The 13,314-nt window shown below is 30.6% G+C and overlaps 1 protein-coding gene across 2 annotated transcripts; it reads right to left on the bottom strand.

The window, feature by feature from the left end:
* Window positions 1–8,193: 8,193 nt before the first annotated feature.
* On the bottom strand, window positions 8,194–10,892 carry LOC130945039 (mitogen-activated protein kinase homolog NTF3). Of its 2 annotated transcripts, none has more exons than XM_057873692.1 (3): window positions 10,518–10,892; window positions 9,581–10,006; window positions 8,194–9,160 (listed from the first exon to the last, which is right to left on the bottom strand). In XM_057873692.1, exons 2-3 carry the CDS (start codon window positions 10,001–10,003, stop codon window positions 8,465–8,467), a joined length of 1,119 nt encoding a protein of 372 aa, XP_057729675.1. In that variant the 5' UTR covers window positions 10,004–10,006; window positions 10,518–10,892; the 3' UTR covers window positions 8,194–8,464. The 2 variants fall into 2 exon arrangements, with proteins under 2 accessions (XP_057729675.1, XP_057729674.1); XM_057873691.1 differs by having other exon boundaries at window positions 8,196–9,160; window positions 9,581–10,017.
* Between the last annotated feature and the right edge of the window lie 2,422 nt (window positions 10,893–13,314).

Genomic DNA, 13,314 nt, shown 5'->3' with positions numbered 1-13,314 from the left:
AGTAAATAATGAAGAATATTACCAATGACTTCTCTTAAATACTCAAAAAGGATGTATGAATTTTTGAGATATAAGAACAGTAGGAGGAACAATTCATGCTACTTATAGAGATGCATGCTTCGCTCTTGGACTCTTGCAAGATGACAGAGAATTCATGAATGCAATCATGGAAGCAAGCTCGTGGGTCTCAGGATCATATGTCAGGAGGTTATTTGTCATTCTATTAACATCCAACAATATTTCAAGACCAGAACATGTCTGGGATAGATATTGATATAAACTCTTAGATGATATTTTATATCGACAAAGAACCGTAATGAACATGAGGGTGAGTTTTTATTAATTACAATTATAAAAGTCTTTCATTATTGATCATTTTTACTTTGATTGAATTTTTACAATATCGTATAATATGCATAGTTAACTATGTTAGATGATGAGATTAAGCAGTTGTGCTTAATGGATACAGACAAGATCTTACATTCTTATGGTAAAACCTTAAAAGACCATCCTTCTATACCTTTAGCAACTGAAGTTGATAGTTCTTTGTTAATCAAAAAGGTTATCAGGAAAGAGCTAAACTTTAACAGGTATGAGTTAAAGAAAAATACCTCAGACATGTCAGCCATTGCAACACTTGAGCAAAAACATGCATTCGATAACATTGTTACAGCTGTGTATTGTGATGAAAGGGTTTTTTCTTTGTGTATGGTCATGGGAGTACTGGAAAAATATTTCTCTGGAACCTTATGTCTGCTGAGATTCGCTCAAGGGGTGATATTGTGTTAAACGTTGCTTCAAGTGGTATTGCATCTTTACTTCTTTCCAATAGAAGAATAGCACACTCAACATTCAAAATACCGCTTAATTGAGAATTCTATATGTAACATTAAACCTAGTTTTCCTCAAGAAATGTTATTGTTGAAAGCCAACTTTATAATTTAGGATGAGGCTCCAATGGTTAGTAGGTACTACTACGAAGCGCTTGATAAATGCTTGGGTGATATTATGAGGTTTTCTCTAACATATAACAAAGATTTGTCCTTTGGAGAAAAAGTGGTTGTACTAGGTGGAGACTTTAGACAAATCCTTTTTGTCATTCCATAAGGATTGAGACAAGATATCATTCATTCAACCATGAGTTCATCTTACCTTTGAAAGTTTTATCAGGTGCTCAAACTAACGAAAAAATATGAGACTCTTTGTAAGGACAACTTCTTCAAATCAAGATGATATAGAGCAATTTGGTGAGTGGTTATTGAAAGTTGGTGATGGTCTAATAAGTGATATAGATAGTGAATATGAGATATGTCTTCCAAAAGATATTGTTATTCCTTCATTGAACTAGGAATTTGATGAATTGGTTCATTTTTCTTATCCAAATATTTTGAAAAATATGTTTTCAAAGAATTTTTTTCAGAGCAAGAACTATACTACCTCCCATGTTGGACATCGTTGAAGAGGTCATCAACAACCATCTGATGGCTATCATTCCTGGAGGAAAAAATTATATCTTAGTTTGAATTCAATTTGTATGGATGAAGGGAATATAGAGGGTCAACTAAATCTCTATGGTCCTGAATTACTAAATAGCATAAATTGCTTTGGTTTGCCTCCACATAAATTAATACTTAAGGTTGGTGTTTCGGTGATATTACTGAGGAATATTGACCAATCCACTGGTCTTTATAATGGTACAAGGCTACAAGTTAGAAAGCTTGAAAATCATGTCATAGAATGTGAAGTCTTAATGAGTAACAACGTTGGTCATATTGCTTTGATTCCAAGAATGAATATGGTACCAACAAACGAAACTGTCCCAATTAGATTTCAACAAAGACAGTTCCCATAATAGTATTGTTTGCCATGACAATTAATAAGTCTCAGGAACAAACTTTATCTCATATTAGATTTACACATAGCCAACTATATGTGACACTTTCAAGAGTTAAGAATAAGAGAGATTTAAAAGTTTTGTTTATGAATCACGTAGGTAGGGGTGGCAAGCGAGAAAGTCCGCCCCGCCCCACCAGAAGCCCGCCTAGTGAGACGGTCCTAAAATCCCACCCCACCCTGCCTAATTGCGGGCTGGCGGACTACGCCTGCCAAAGCTTCTTTTTTTACTATTAAATACTAAATAATATATATAATTTCACAACCATATTAATAAATTTATAATTTCTAGAGGCATAAAAAAATTATATTTTTTATATTCACAAACATTAAAGTCTTTGTAATTATAAATATCTAATAAACATAATTATAAACCAAATTTTCATCTAAAGCAAAATAAACATATCATAATTATAAATATTGTCTCCAAAGCAACATAAACATAATCCAAAACACTCAATTTTCATCTTCATACTAGGAGAAGTTGGGTTGGGAAAAATTGGGTTTTAGCCAGGAAATTACAAAAATATCCCCTTACAAAAAAAACTAAGCTCGACGGAGAAGCCTGCCCCGCGCTGCCAAAACCTACTGTTTAAGCGGTGTGGGTTAGGTGGATTTTTGCTTTTTGACGGTTCCAATTTTTCAGCCTGACCCGTCTTTTTTGGCGGGTTATGTAGGCTTGCTCGACGGGTTTAAGCCCGTTTGCCACCCTTACAGCTAGGAATGTCTACAAATTCAACCATCAATATTGTTTATAGAGAAGTCTTTGAAAAAATAAGATTCTAATATAAACATTTTAATTTTATTTTAAATTTTATATTAAAATTAATGTATAACTATTTTACTTTAAAAAATATAAATGATAACTACTTTTTTTTAAATTAAATTTTGATTTTGATAATAATTTTATAAATATTTTAAAATAATAATTATTTTATGTGTTTTTTTTAATATTTAAACATATAATTTTTTTTTTATAAATTTTTTCGGTATTGAACACGGATTCATACACTAATTACAGTAATAAAACGGAAGCAAGTAGTAGCAACTAGCAATCTTAGGTTCCGTCGTTGCATTATTAGATTCGATTTTGAAATTAGAGAGCAGAGCACTCACTGATAATGCATACAAGAAGCAAGTAGCAGCAACTAGCAACTAAAAACGAAGCTTGGAAGCCAGTTGTATTAATTTCCTATAAATATTAAAGGACTAGTAAAATTTATTTTTTAGTTAGTAATTTAATTATTAATATTTGAAAGTATAAATTAAATATATATTATTGTATTATTAAATTAAAAAATTAAATTAATAATTAAAAATAATGAATAAAAATAATAATTATTTTTGAACATTTTTTTAACAATAATAAAAAAATCAATCCAAATAATCTAAACTTATATTATTTAATATTTATTAATTATCGATAAAATTAACGAATGTTAAATAAAATAAATTTAAACTATTTAAACTAATTTTTTATGATTTCCTAACATTACTATTCTCTTAATTTTCTCCTTGTGGGGATTACCATAAAAACAAAGTTTCTGATATTTTTTATAGTTGGAGATGTGAAAGTGGTCCCTAACTCCAAAAACGGAGAAAACTATTTAGTTTAAATGATTACTCATATAAATATTCTTCACGTGAAAAAATAATTAAAATATATATATATATATATATATATATATATATATTATATTAAAGAGTATAATCAAATATACTAAATTAAGAATCTCGTTAGAAAACCAATGAAATATTTGTACATGTGTACAATGAATTGTTTATTTGGTTTAATATGAGTTAAAAAATAAACATTTACGATAAAATATTATTAATTTATTAAATACAATACACTTATACCATCCAAAATAACCATCCGAATACCAGAGATAATATATATCTAATATCTTACTGAATCGAACATCCAATTTATAACATCCCATACTTTGATTTTAATTTACAATTAACCCTCATTGTATGCATTGTATATCACATGTATTAGTTCTCTATACTTTCTCATTATCTAATAATTATTAACTATTATCTTTAAAAAATATCTTGGCATGAATATTGACTTTTAATTTAACCGTAAAAGTGGTAGCATTGGAAAGCAAGTTGATGGAGAAGGCACTAGCGATTAAAGCCCCAACCTCATAGGCTTCCACTGCTGCCTAGCTACGTACGTTTCTTAGTTGCACACGGCCTTGCCTTCCACTCCGAATTAAAGAATCTAATTTTGATGTTGCTCCTTTCTAATATGAAATAATATATTGAATGGCCATAATAGCAGGTATTGTAATGTAATAAATAAAAATCGAGAATTAACATTAAAGAACTCTTTTGATGACATATGGCCCCATCAGTCTCAGAAAATGGCATGGCTATGCATGGGAGATGGGTCCTCCAATGTCCATACCTACCAACAAATCTATCAGCAAATGAAATATAATTCTAAGTTACTGTATGTCACTGCTCATCATGTAGCACTTTTTTCAATTATTGAGATTGCAAAAAATATGCCGTGGACGATTAGTAAGCGATCGCACTAATGAATTGGTTTGGAAAAATATTCTAGCTAGCTTGCTTTTAATTGCTTTTAAAAGAAAATTTTCCTAAAATATATTCCATTGCTGAATAATCAAGAAATTAAAGGGATATCCGTTGCAGCATGATACCTTTATTCTACTTAATTAGTTGCAAGCAACCGATTAAAACATTCGGAAAATAAAAGGAGATGATCAGAAAAAGGACAATTTCTGTCTATCTATATATATCTCCACTTAATATAACTAATTAAATATTGAGTCAACGCATAATATATTTTGCTTCCTTTTTTTCTTCTCTCGTTATTTTTACTTTTTGAATAATATGTTGAGTTATATATATAGATGCATGTTAATAATAAGTAAAAGAACAAATTGAAGAGAATATGCAGATGAAATCTGGGTGTGGGATTCTTTACCAATGCAAGTGCGCTTGCTTTTGATTTTAATGTTGAAAGATATATAGCTAGCTACCATGTGCGGCTGCTCTGTCTGCATCTCAAACGTGCCCGCTATTCAATTACTTTTTCACTTCTTTTCCTTATTAATTTCAGAATATACCCCAAATGAAACAGATAGAATGAGTATATATTCGTGTTAGGCTTGTTACCATTAAAGGAAATTAAACGTACTGCATGCCAATAAAACTGTTTCTTTTTTCTGGCTAGTATATAACGGGAAAAAATTAATAAGAATTTAATTCAATGATTACTTACATAAAGATATTTTCATGTATGTGATAGTGATACGAACTATTAGTTTAGACTGTTTAACATGTTTGATTGAATTACTTAATATATATGGCAGCATTTTGGTTACTATCTTTAGGTAAAATGCCTTTATTTGAGTAATCAACATGTAATTAACGTAACTCAATAAGTTATATACATGTGCAGGCTCCCCAATTTGGTCATGTAGTTTCATCTTTCAAAATTACCTACTTTAATTGAATTTGTATCTGCTATCTAGTCACAATTCGTTTTCTCTGTTCCCTTTGGTTTTCTTAGAGACGAAGGCAAATTAACCATGTGATGTCTCTCCAGGGAACGGAGTAGAACGAAATATAATATATAATGCGTTAATATTCGTAATATAGTCTCATCTTCAAGGTTGTTTATTATAACAAATACACGTGTGTGCGCCCGCACTTTTAAATTTCATTCGCGACACAGACTTATAAAAATGTTGATTGGCAAAAAGTGGACCCTGTTGTTGTGTTAGCAAACTTCGCTTTTGTAAGTCTTTGGACTATTTTTTTTTTTTTTCTTTATGGGGACGATTGTTGAATAATCCTTCCCTCTTACTAGGCACTGAATAAACCATTTTTCACATGTTAGAATCGAATTATTTTGACACTTTTTTATAGACTAAATGTTCATTTCTATTCTTGATTTTTTTTTTGGAGGATAAATTATTTTCAAAGATTTGAAAATTTCAGTCAGTTAAAGGTAACAGCTGACATAACCCATTTAGTTAGTGATATATTATCTGAAAGTAGTTCGTTTTTTAAAGACAATTAAATCCTTAGAAGACAAGTAAAACAATATTGGTTTTTTTTAGAGACAATTAGGTCTCTTACTCTCTTTTCCTTCTGTAAAATGGTACCAGTCTGGTGCTGCAAGCTGTCGAAAGAAGAAGAGAAGTGAGAGCTGAAGCTCATGATAAAGCTTCAGCAGATTAGAAATTGAAGAAGAAAGTGGAAGAAGGTTCGAAGAAATCAGAGAGGATTTTGGATAATGAACACTCTTTGTACATTAAATGAATGAAGCATCACAATTTTACACTGTAGATGTACACTCTTTATACCTGTACAAGAGAAAGAGATAAATAAGTCTCACCTATTTCTAATAAACTCACTAACTGTATAGGACTAGAAGCTTCTAACAACATTCTGCATTTAGCTGCATTTCAATTTAATTTCAATTTCATTTTCATTTTTCAGACTCTCATGTTACACCTTCATTATGCTTTATGCATCCTCGAAAAAATGGTTACGAACTAAAGAACTGGATACGACATTTACTCTTTTTTATATTGTGTTTCGTTTTTACTTTTTAGATATCAAAGTCAATTTTTGGCTCTAAAAATTAGTTTAGGGGAAAATGAAAAACCGAACATACTTAATATGTCAGCATATTTCTGGTAATGGTATGGGATTATGGCTGCTAGAACTTCTTGTGATGCGTTTTCTGGAGTCTGGAATTGCCTAATTCAGTGACAAAGAAAACAAAAACTAGCTTAGTTTATTTTGTTGGCCCATCAGAATAGATGAATAAGCCCAGAGATATATATGACAGCAATGAAACCAGTTTTTCGTCCAGATTCTTACTATCTTTCGCCGCAAATTACAAGTTGATCCTTCATTGTCATATTGCACGTTGGAATTATTTGTAGGTAACCTTGACCCCACAATATTAGACTCCAAATAAAAGAAAAAGAAGGCAAAGGAAATATGTTTAAAGAAATTGATGATATATATATATATATATATATATATATATATATATATATATATATATATATATATTTTACGGAAGAAAAACTATCATTCAAGAAAATAGTCAGGCGATATTTACAAATTGCAGATTATACGTTAAATCTGAAACTAAGAAAGAAAATAAATAAGCTCTATGTTAAACAATTGTTTGAGAGATAATTCACATTCTCTTTTGTTTTTGATTCACATCGAAAGTGCTGCAACACAGAAAAGTATTATCTCTTCTTTTCCAAATAAATCTAAAGGCTATCCGAATCTGAAAATATTTCCATGGATGAATAGTTTTTTTCGTTGAATCTTGGTCCCAGAGTTGTAAAAACATATCCAAAACACCTATAAAAGATAAGTATGGATATCATAAAGAAAGTGGTAAAAGTATTTTTTAAATAAAGTAAAAATCTTTATATATTTTTCATATGAATGATTTTTTAATTTTTCATTGATGTAACTATTTATTGTAAAATATATGCAGTGTGTATCTCCTACGGCCACTCACTCTATGCCTTTATGGACAAAATATCTTTCCCAGATTCATATGTCTGGAACGCATGCAAGATTGTCTATATTGAAGAGTTGTACTTTCCTCCTCATTAAGGAAAAAAAAAAACAATCTGCAACATTTATTTATTGAAGAGTGTTAGGGGCCAATAATTTTTGTGTTTTGTAACCATCAATTGGTCATCAATAGTATTTTTAATGTTGAGAGATTACATCTAATGGTGGGAGATCACTCACTTTTCTTTTGATGGTTAAGTGCTGGCCACAAAACACAAAAGTTGCTACCACTCTAGACTTTTCCTTATTTAATTTCTAGGTTTTTGAAAAAGAATCTTGGATGAGTTGCTTTCAATACGTTTTGGAACTTGATCCCACCGATGCCTAACTCCTCTGAAAAATCTCAATCAAATCCATATTCATATAAAAATTAAAAAAACACTGTCGGCTTGTAAACTTCAAAAACTGAGAAGAGAAGTCTTGAGTTTTAACTATCATAAAGTAATTGATGAGTTGTTTTTAAACCTCTTGTTAATGTTTTGTGAGAAAAGGAGCCATGACCAAAGCTTGTTTTGCTTCCAATTTTGGGTGGTTAAAGCTAAACAAAGCATGGCACTAATCTTGTATTTTGATACACTAACCTTGTTTAAGAAAAATAAATAACAAGAACAGCATCTAATGAGGCATCACATACAGAGAAGAAGCACACATTATATATCATAATAATACATTATTCATAAACATCAAGACTGAATTTACAAAGTGGTTCTGAAGACACAAGACATATGTACACAACTCAAACGAAACAACTATGATTGATTTAAAAACAAAAAAAAAAAAAAAGAAGAAAAAAGAGCTCAAGACAAAAACAACCTTTATGAGAAATCCTTTCTAGTTACTAATTGGAAGCAAGCTGAACATGTATTGAGCTCAACGATGACTTTGCCCTTCTAGTTATTTTGAAGCAACCTATGTTATTAGAACTGTCTTAAGCACCAACAAGAGAAAACGACCAAAGAAGTACCAAGATTCAACATTATGAGCACAAGGGTGCATTTCCCATAGCAGATTCAGCATGATAATGAAGCATTTCCCTCCATATCATCTCCCTAATCTTCTCCTCTCCAAGATCCTCATCGATGTCAAGATCAATCGGAATGATGGCAGGGGCATCAGAATTAGGATCATACAAAGGGGCCATGTAAGGGTGTTGCAGCGCTTCAGTGACGCTGATTCTCTTAGTTGGATCAAAAACAAGCATCTTGGCCAGCAGATCGATTGCCAATGGGGGGGCTTGTGGGTAGAGTCGGGAAAAGGGGGTTGCCGGAGAATATGGAAGAGATTTGATGAACCTCTTTGCCTTTGGATTATCGATGAATTCGATGTCTTCCTCCCTTTGACTGCCAAGGATGTTGACAATCAGTTTTAGCTGGTTGAGACATTCCGAACCTGGGAAAATAGGCTTCCGTCCAAGAAGCTCTGCAAAGATGCACCCCACAGACCAAACATCAATAGACGTCCCATAGTTGTCGCAGCAGAGTAGGAGCTCTGGAGCTCTATACCATCGGGTGACAACATACTCAGTCATAAACTGGTCCTTGCTGCTGTTGGTGCGTGCTAAACCAAAATCACATATTTTTAGATCACAATTTGCATTGATCAGAAGATTCCCGGGTTTCAGGTCACGATGAAGAATGTTGGCCGAGTGAAGATATTTTAAGCCCCGAAGCAACTGCAACCAAGAACTTCTCAGTTGGTAAATGCAATAATCAGCTAAGCAAGACAAATTACTAGAATTAAATTATAACTTTGGCAAGCCCTACAAATGTGCCACACATAATTGACCAGTTCTTTACGGAAGAACACTAGGTTCATAAGAAATCAAGGAGAAAATAGGTAGAGAAGTAAACTGAAAAAGCAGCAGAATACTCAAATGAGCTCCATAAGCATGATATGATGCTCAGTTTCGACTCTGGAATATTCAACATGCACACTTGTAAACTCAACATGCTCAGTTATTATACCTTATATACTATGTACTCCTTATGTACTCCCACTAAAAAAATTACAATAATAAACTTATATTTATTATTGATAAAAAAATAATCTAGATAACAGTGAGTTAGTCTAAATGCGAGTCAAAGATTCATACCTGAAAGAGGAAATATTGACAGTGATCGTTAGATAATGCTTGAGAAGACTTAATAATCTGATGTAGATCTGTGTCCATGAGTTCATACACCAGATAGACATCCTTAAAACTACTCCTGTTAGTAGGCATCATGATGTCTCTTAAAGCAATTACATTTTCGTGATGAAGGTGCCGAAGAAGTTTCAGTTCACGCAGAGTTCTCAGCGCATCAATGCGATTTTCGAAGGCGTTCTGTATCTTCTTGATTGCAACTTTCTCATTGGTCTCTCTATTCACGGAAGAGCAAACAATTCCGTATGCTCCTCGGCCAATAGGCTTGATGGGGACATATTTTGTGTCAATCTCGAAAAGGGTTTGCCACATGGAATAATAATGCTTCCCTTCAACCTTGATCCCATTTGGAGGCTCAACCTGAGTCGCCATTTCCTGCAAATTAACTACAGCCACCTCACAATTCAGAAAGTATAATCAAAGTTTTAGATTTTATTTATTCTATGTTGTCATGATTCTAAGTTCATCTTGCTATTATCTATTAAGTAATCCTTATATCTAATTTTTAAAGCGATTAAACGAAAAAGACAGTAGCACTAGTACTATCCTTGTTACTATTAACATCCAACGATGATTAACAACCTCTGAATCCCAATTTTTTGAAAGCAGCGGCAGCATATGGTCTCACCAATAAGGGTAACAAGTGGATGCAATTCAGATGCAATTCAACGTGAGAGTGAGTGTGCATAAAAATTAAAGCACCAAGATCCGAATAAAAAGTTTTAATTTCAATTTTTCTTGAAACTATATGATGAAACACAGATTTGTAGCAAGTGTCACCATTAAGAGCAGAGGCAGAAACAAGAAAGAATGAAAGGAAAATACAACAGTAACAATTTGGAAACGCATATGGAAAAGTAAAAGAAAAAAAAAAAAGGAGGGTTACCTTTTTTATGTGAAAAGAAAGAAAGCTTTATCCTTGTATGGTTGGTGTGGTCGAAATCGGGGTCATAAAGCTGGAATTATCAGAGAAGGGGTTGGAACGAGAGAATTAGACAGTGGAGCTGAGTGCAGAAGCAGATAATTATATAGTAACATGTTTGAATTGAATGCAGAAAGAAGCGTGTGTTAGATCTGTCTCTTCGGGAATGCATAGGTTTTTTCAGCGATCAAGATTCTTCATGTTGTCGGCAATATTTGGAATTGCATCTCTCTTTCTCTCTCCCAAAAAAACACACAAGAAAGTAATACCCGAGATTTCCTCCGGTAGCCACACCTAGCCAAACCTCATGATATGATATTTCTTCTTATTTATTTATTTATTTATTCCGACCTTAGTGTATTTATTAATCTCCTTGTTTCTACCATCATCCTTCTTTTAGTCCTAATCGAGTACTCGTGATGGGCGACATATTTTTTTGTTTGTTTTCTTATAAAAAATTCAAGGTGATCACAATTTAAAATCATTTAATCTATTTAATATGATACATATTAATTAGTTATTATCTTTAGATACGGCCGTGGTTCAACATGATCTTATATTGAATCAGTTTTGGAATTTTAATGTGTAGTTTGATATTTTAATATCTAGATGGATTTGGTAGATTCATCCTGCCTGTTAAGAAAATGTAGGTACAATGTTATCATACAATTTCTTTTAAATACACATAAAAAATATAGACAATGGACGATTTAAAATGTTCTGCTAGATTTTTTTTTCAAAAAAGACAATCTTCTTCTGTGGAGTACCACAAAAATAAAAAACGCAATCATGTAAACCTAAAATTATTTACTGATGATACTGACATAATTGATGTGGATTTTACAATTTACAAAACACCATTAAGTGTATTGAGTAGTAGCAAATAATAATTCACGGTAAGATGAATGTCGATCCCACGAAAATTAACAGATTAAGCAAGTAAAATCAATCGATTAATCTAGTCAGACAATGAATTAGAGTTTTGCAAAGCTTTAAGCATAAACAACAATTAAACGAAGTAAAAACAGAAGTCAACAGTGAAAAATGTGTATGATTAAGAAAGTTAAGATTTTACAGATATTAGAACATCCGAATTAATAATTTTCACTTTTCACCCTAATGATGCAACAATTCTTTTATGGAACTATTAGTTTAGCGTTAGAAAGAAGAGAAGCACGTTTGAGTGCATTGAACGCTTCTTCTTTTATGTTTGGATATTTTTTTTCTCTAAACGCCAAGGTAGTTTTACATTCTTAACGTTTACAAGAAGTTAGAAATTGTAACTTATGCGTTTAGAAAATCCTGCAAGGATTGAATTTATTTTTTTCTTATCAATTCTACCCTTTATTTCCTTACTTGTAGTCTCTTTAGTATTCAAATATTTTAAATATATAATTATATCTTTTTATTAAATTTTTATTTTTGATTTTGTATAAAAAAAATTATTTTTTGTTTGACTCTGTTAAAATTTGTAAGTGTAATTTTTGTATATTAATTTATTATTATAATTTTATTATAATATAAATTATTAATTCCATTAAAAAGAACAAAGTAAATAAAAAACTAATTATAACTAAGAATAAAATCATAAATAATTAAAATTTATAGTTTAAAATAATATTAAATAAAAGAGTATCGAGAGTACCAAAAAATTATAAGTAATATAATATAATAAAGTATATTTTGATATATTTTTCATATATTATTTTTGCTTTTGATATAAAAATATGTTTTGCCAATTTTTATATATTATTTTTATTTTAGTAAGTAAATATTAATTTTATTATAAAATTTAATAATATCTATTTAAATATCTAAATTAAAATGATAGAATAATATAAAAAAATTATTTAAATTGATATCTATTTTAATAATTTTTTGTCTAAAAATAATTTTGAGTAGTGTAATCCAAACAATATTTACTTTACTATAATTCATTTTGATACAAAGATTACCAAATATAAATCACTTTAACACAAACTTGCTTTTTATCAAAATCAAGTTTGCAAAATCAATTTTATGTAAACTCCCGTTTACAAACTGAAATCCAAACACACACCAAGAGAGGTAAGTAGGCACCGAATTCGGTGGTCCAGAACGTTTGGACCATTAAATGGTCCCATAACAAAACATGTTTTTTAAATTTTGTTAATAACCGCTAAATAGTCCTTTTTTAAATTTAATTAAAAATTAACCCCATATATTTTATTTAATTATAAAAATGATTTTTTATTTTATAAATAATTATTTTATCATAAATCTATCATGTTTATTAACAATCAGAAACAAAAACAATAACGAATTAGATCTTCCATTGATCTTAATAAATTTTTTGGCTATTCCAATAGATTAAAAGATTAAATTTGATCTGTCATGTTCGCGAGGAATCATAAAATCGTGTTTCCTTGAAAACCAATTGATTATCGATTGAATTATAACTTTCCATAACCCAATCGATTGGACTACATCTTGTTATCACAAAATAACATAAATCAATCGATTGGTCATATGAATCAATCGATTGAACAATGAATTAAATGTGAATTTTTTATAATTAAATCGATTGTTTAGAATTTTCAATCGATTGAATGTTTCAAAACAACATGAAGTGATATGAAAAATAAAAGATAAACAAGAAAATAAGGATTCAAACTGAATAAAAAGATACATTGAAATTAAAATAAAAATAAAAATGATAGATTGAAATTGAATACAAAGAGAATCACTCTACTTTCTACCCAATTTCTTGACGCAACAAGAA

Source organism: Arachis stenosperma, chromosome 8 (genome assembly GCF_014773155.1).
Source record: "Arachis stenosperma cultivar V10309 chromosome 8, arast.V10309.gnm1.PFL2, whole genome shotgun sequence".
In the NCBI taxonomy this organism is placed as follows: Eukaryota; Viridiplantae; Streptophyta; class Magnoliopsida; order Fabales; family Fabaceae; genus Arachis; species Arachis stenosperma.
The sequence above is the reverse complement of the archived record's forward strand: the minus strand, read 5'-3'. Positions and strand labels throughout refer to the sequence as shown.

Excerpts from the sequence above, each read along its gene's own strand:
- LOC130945039 (XM_057873692.1), bottom strand. The coding sequence starts at position 10,003 with ATGGCGACTCAGGTTGAGCCTCCAAATGGGATCAAGGTTGAAGGGAAG. Across the intron at positions 9,161-9,580 it reads GTCAATATTTCCTCTTTCAG|TTGCTTCGGGGCTTAAAATA; the intron begins GTATGAATCTTT and ends TCTTGGTTGCAG.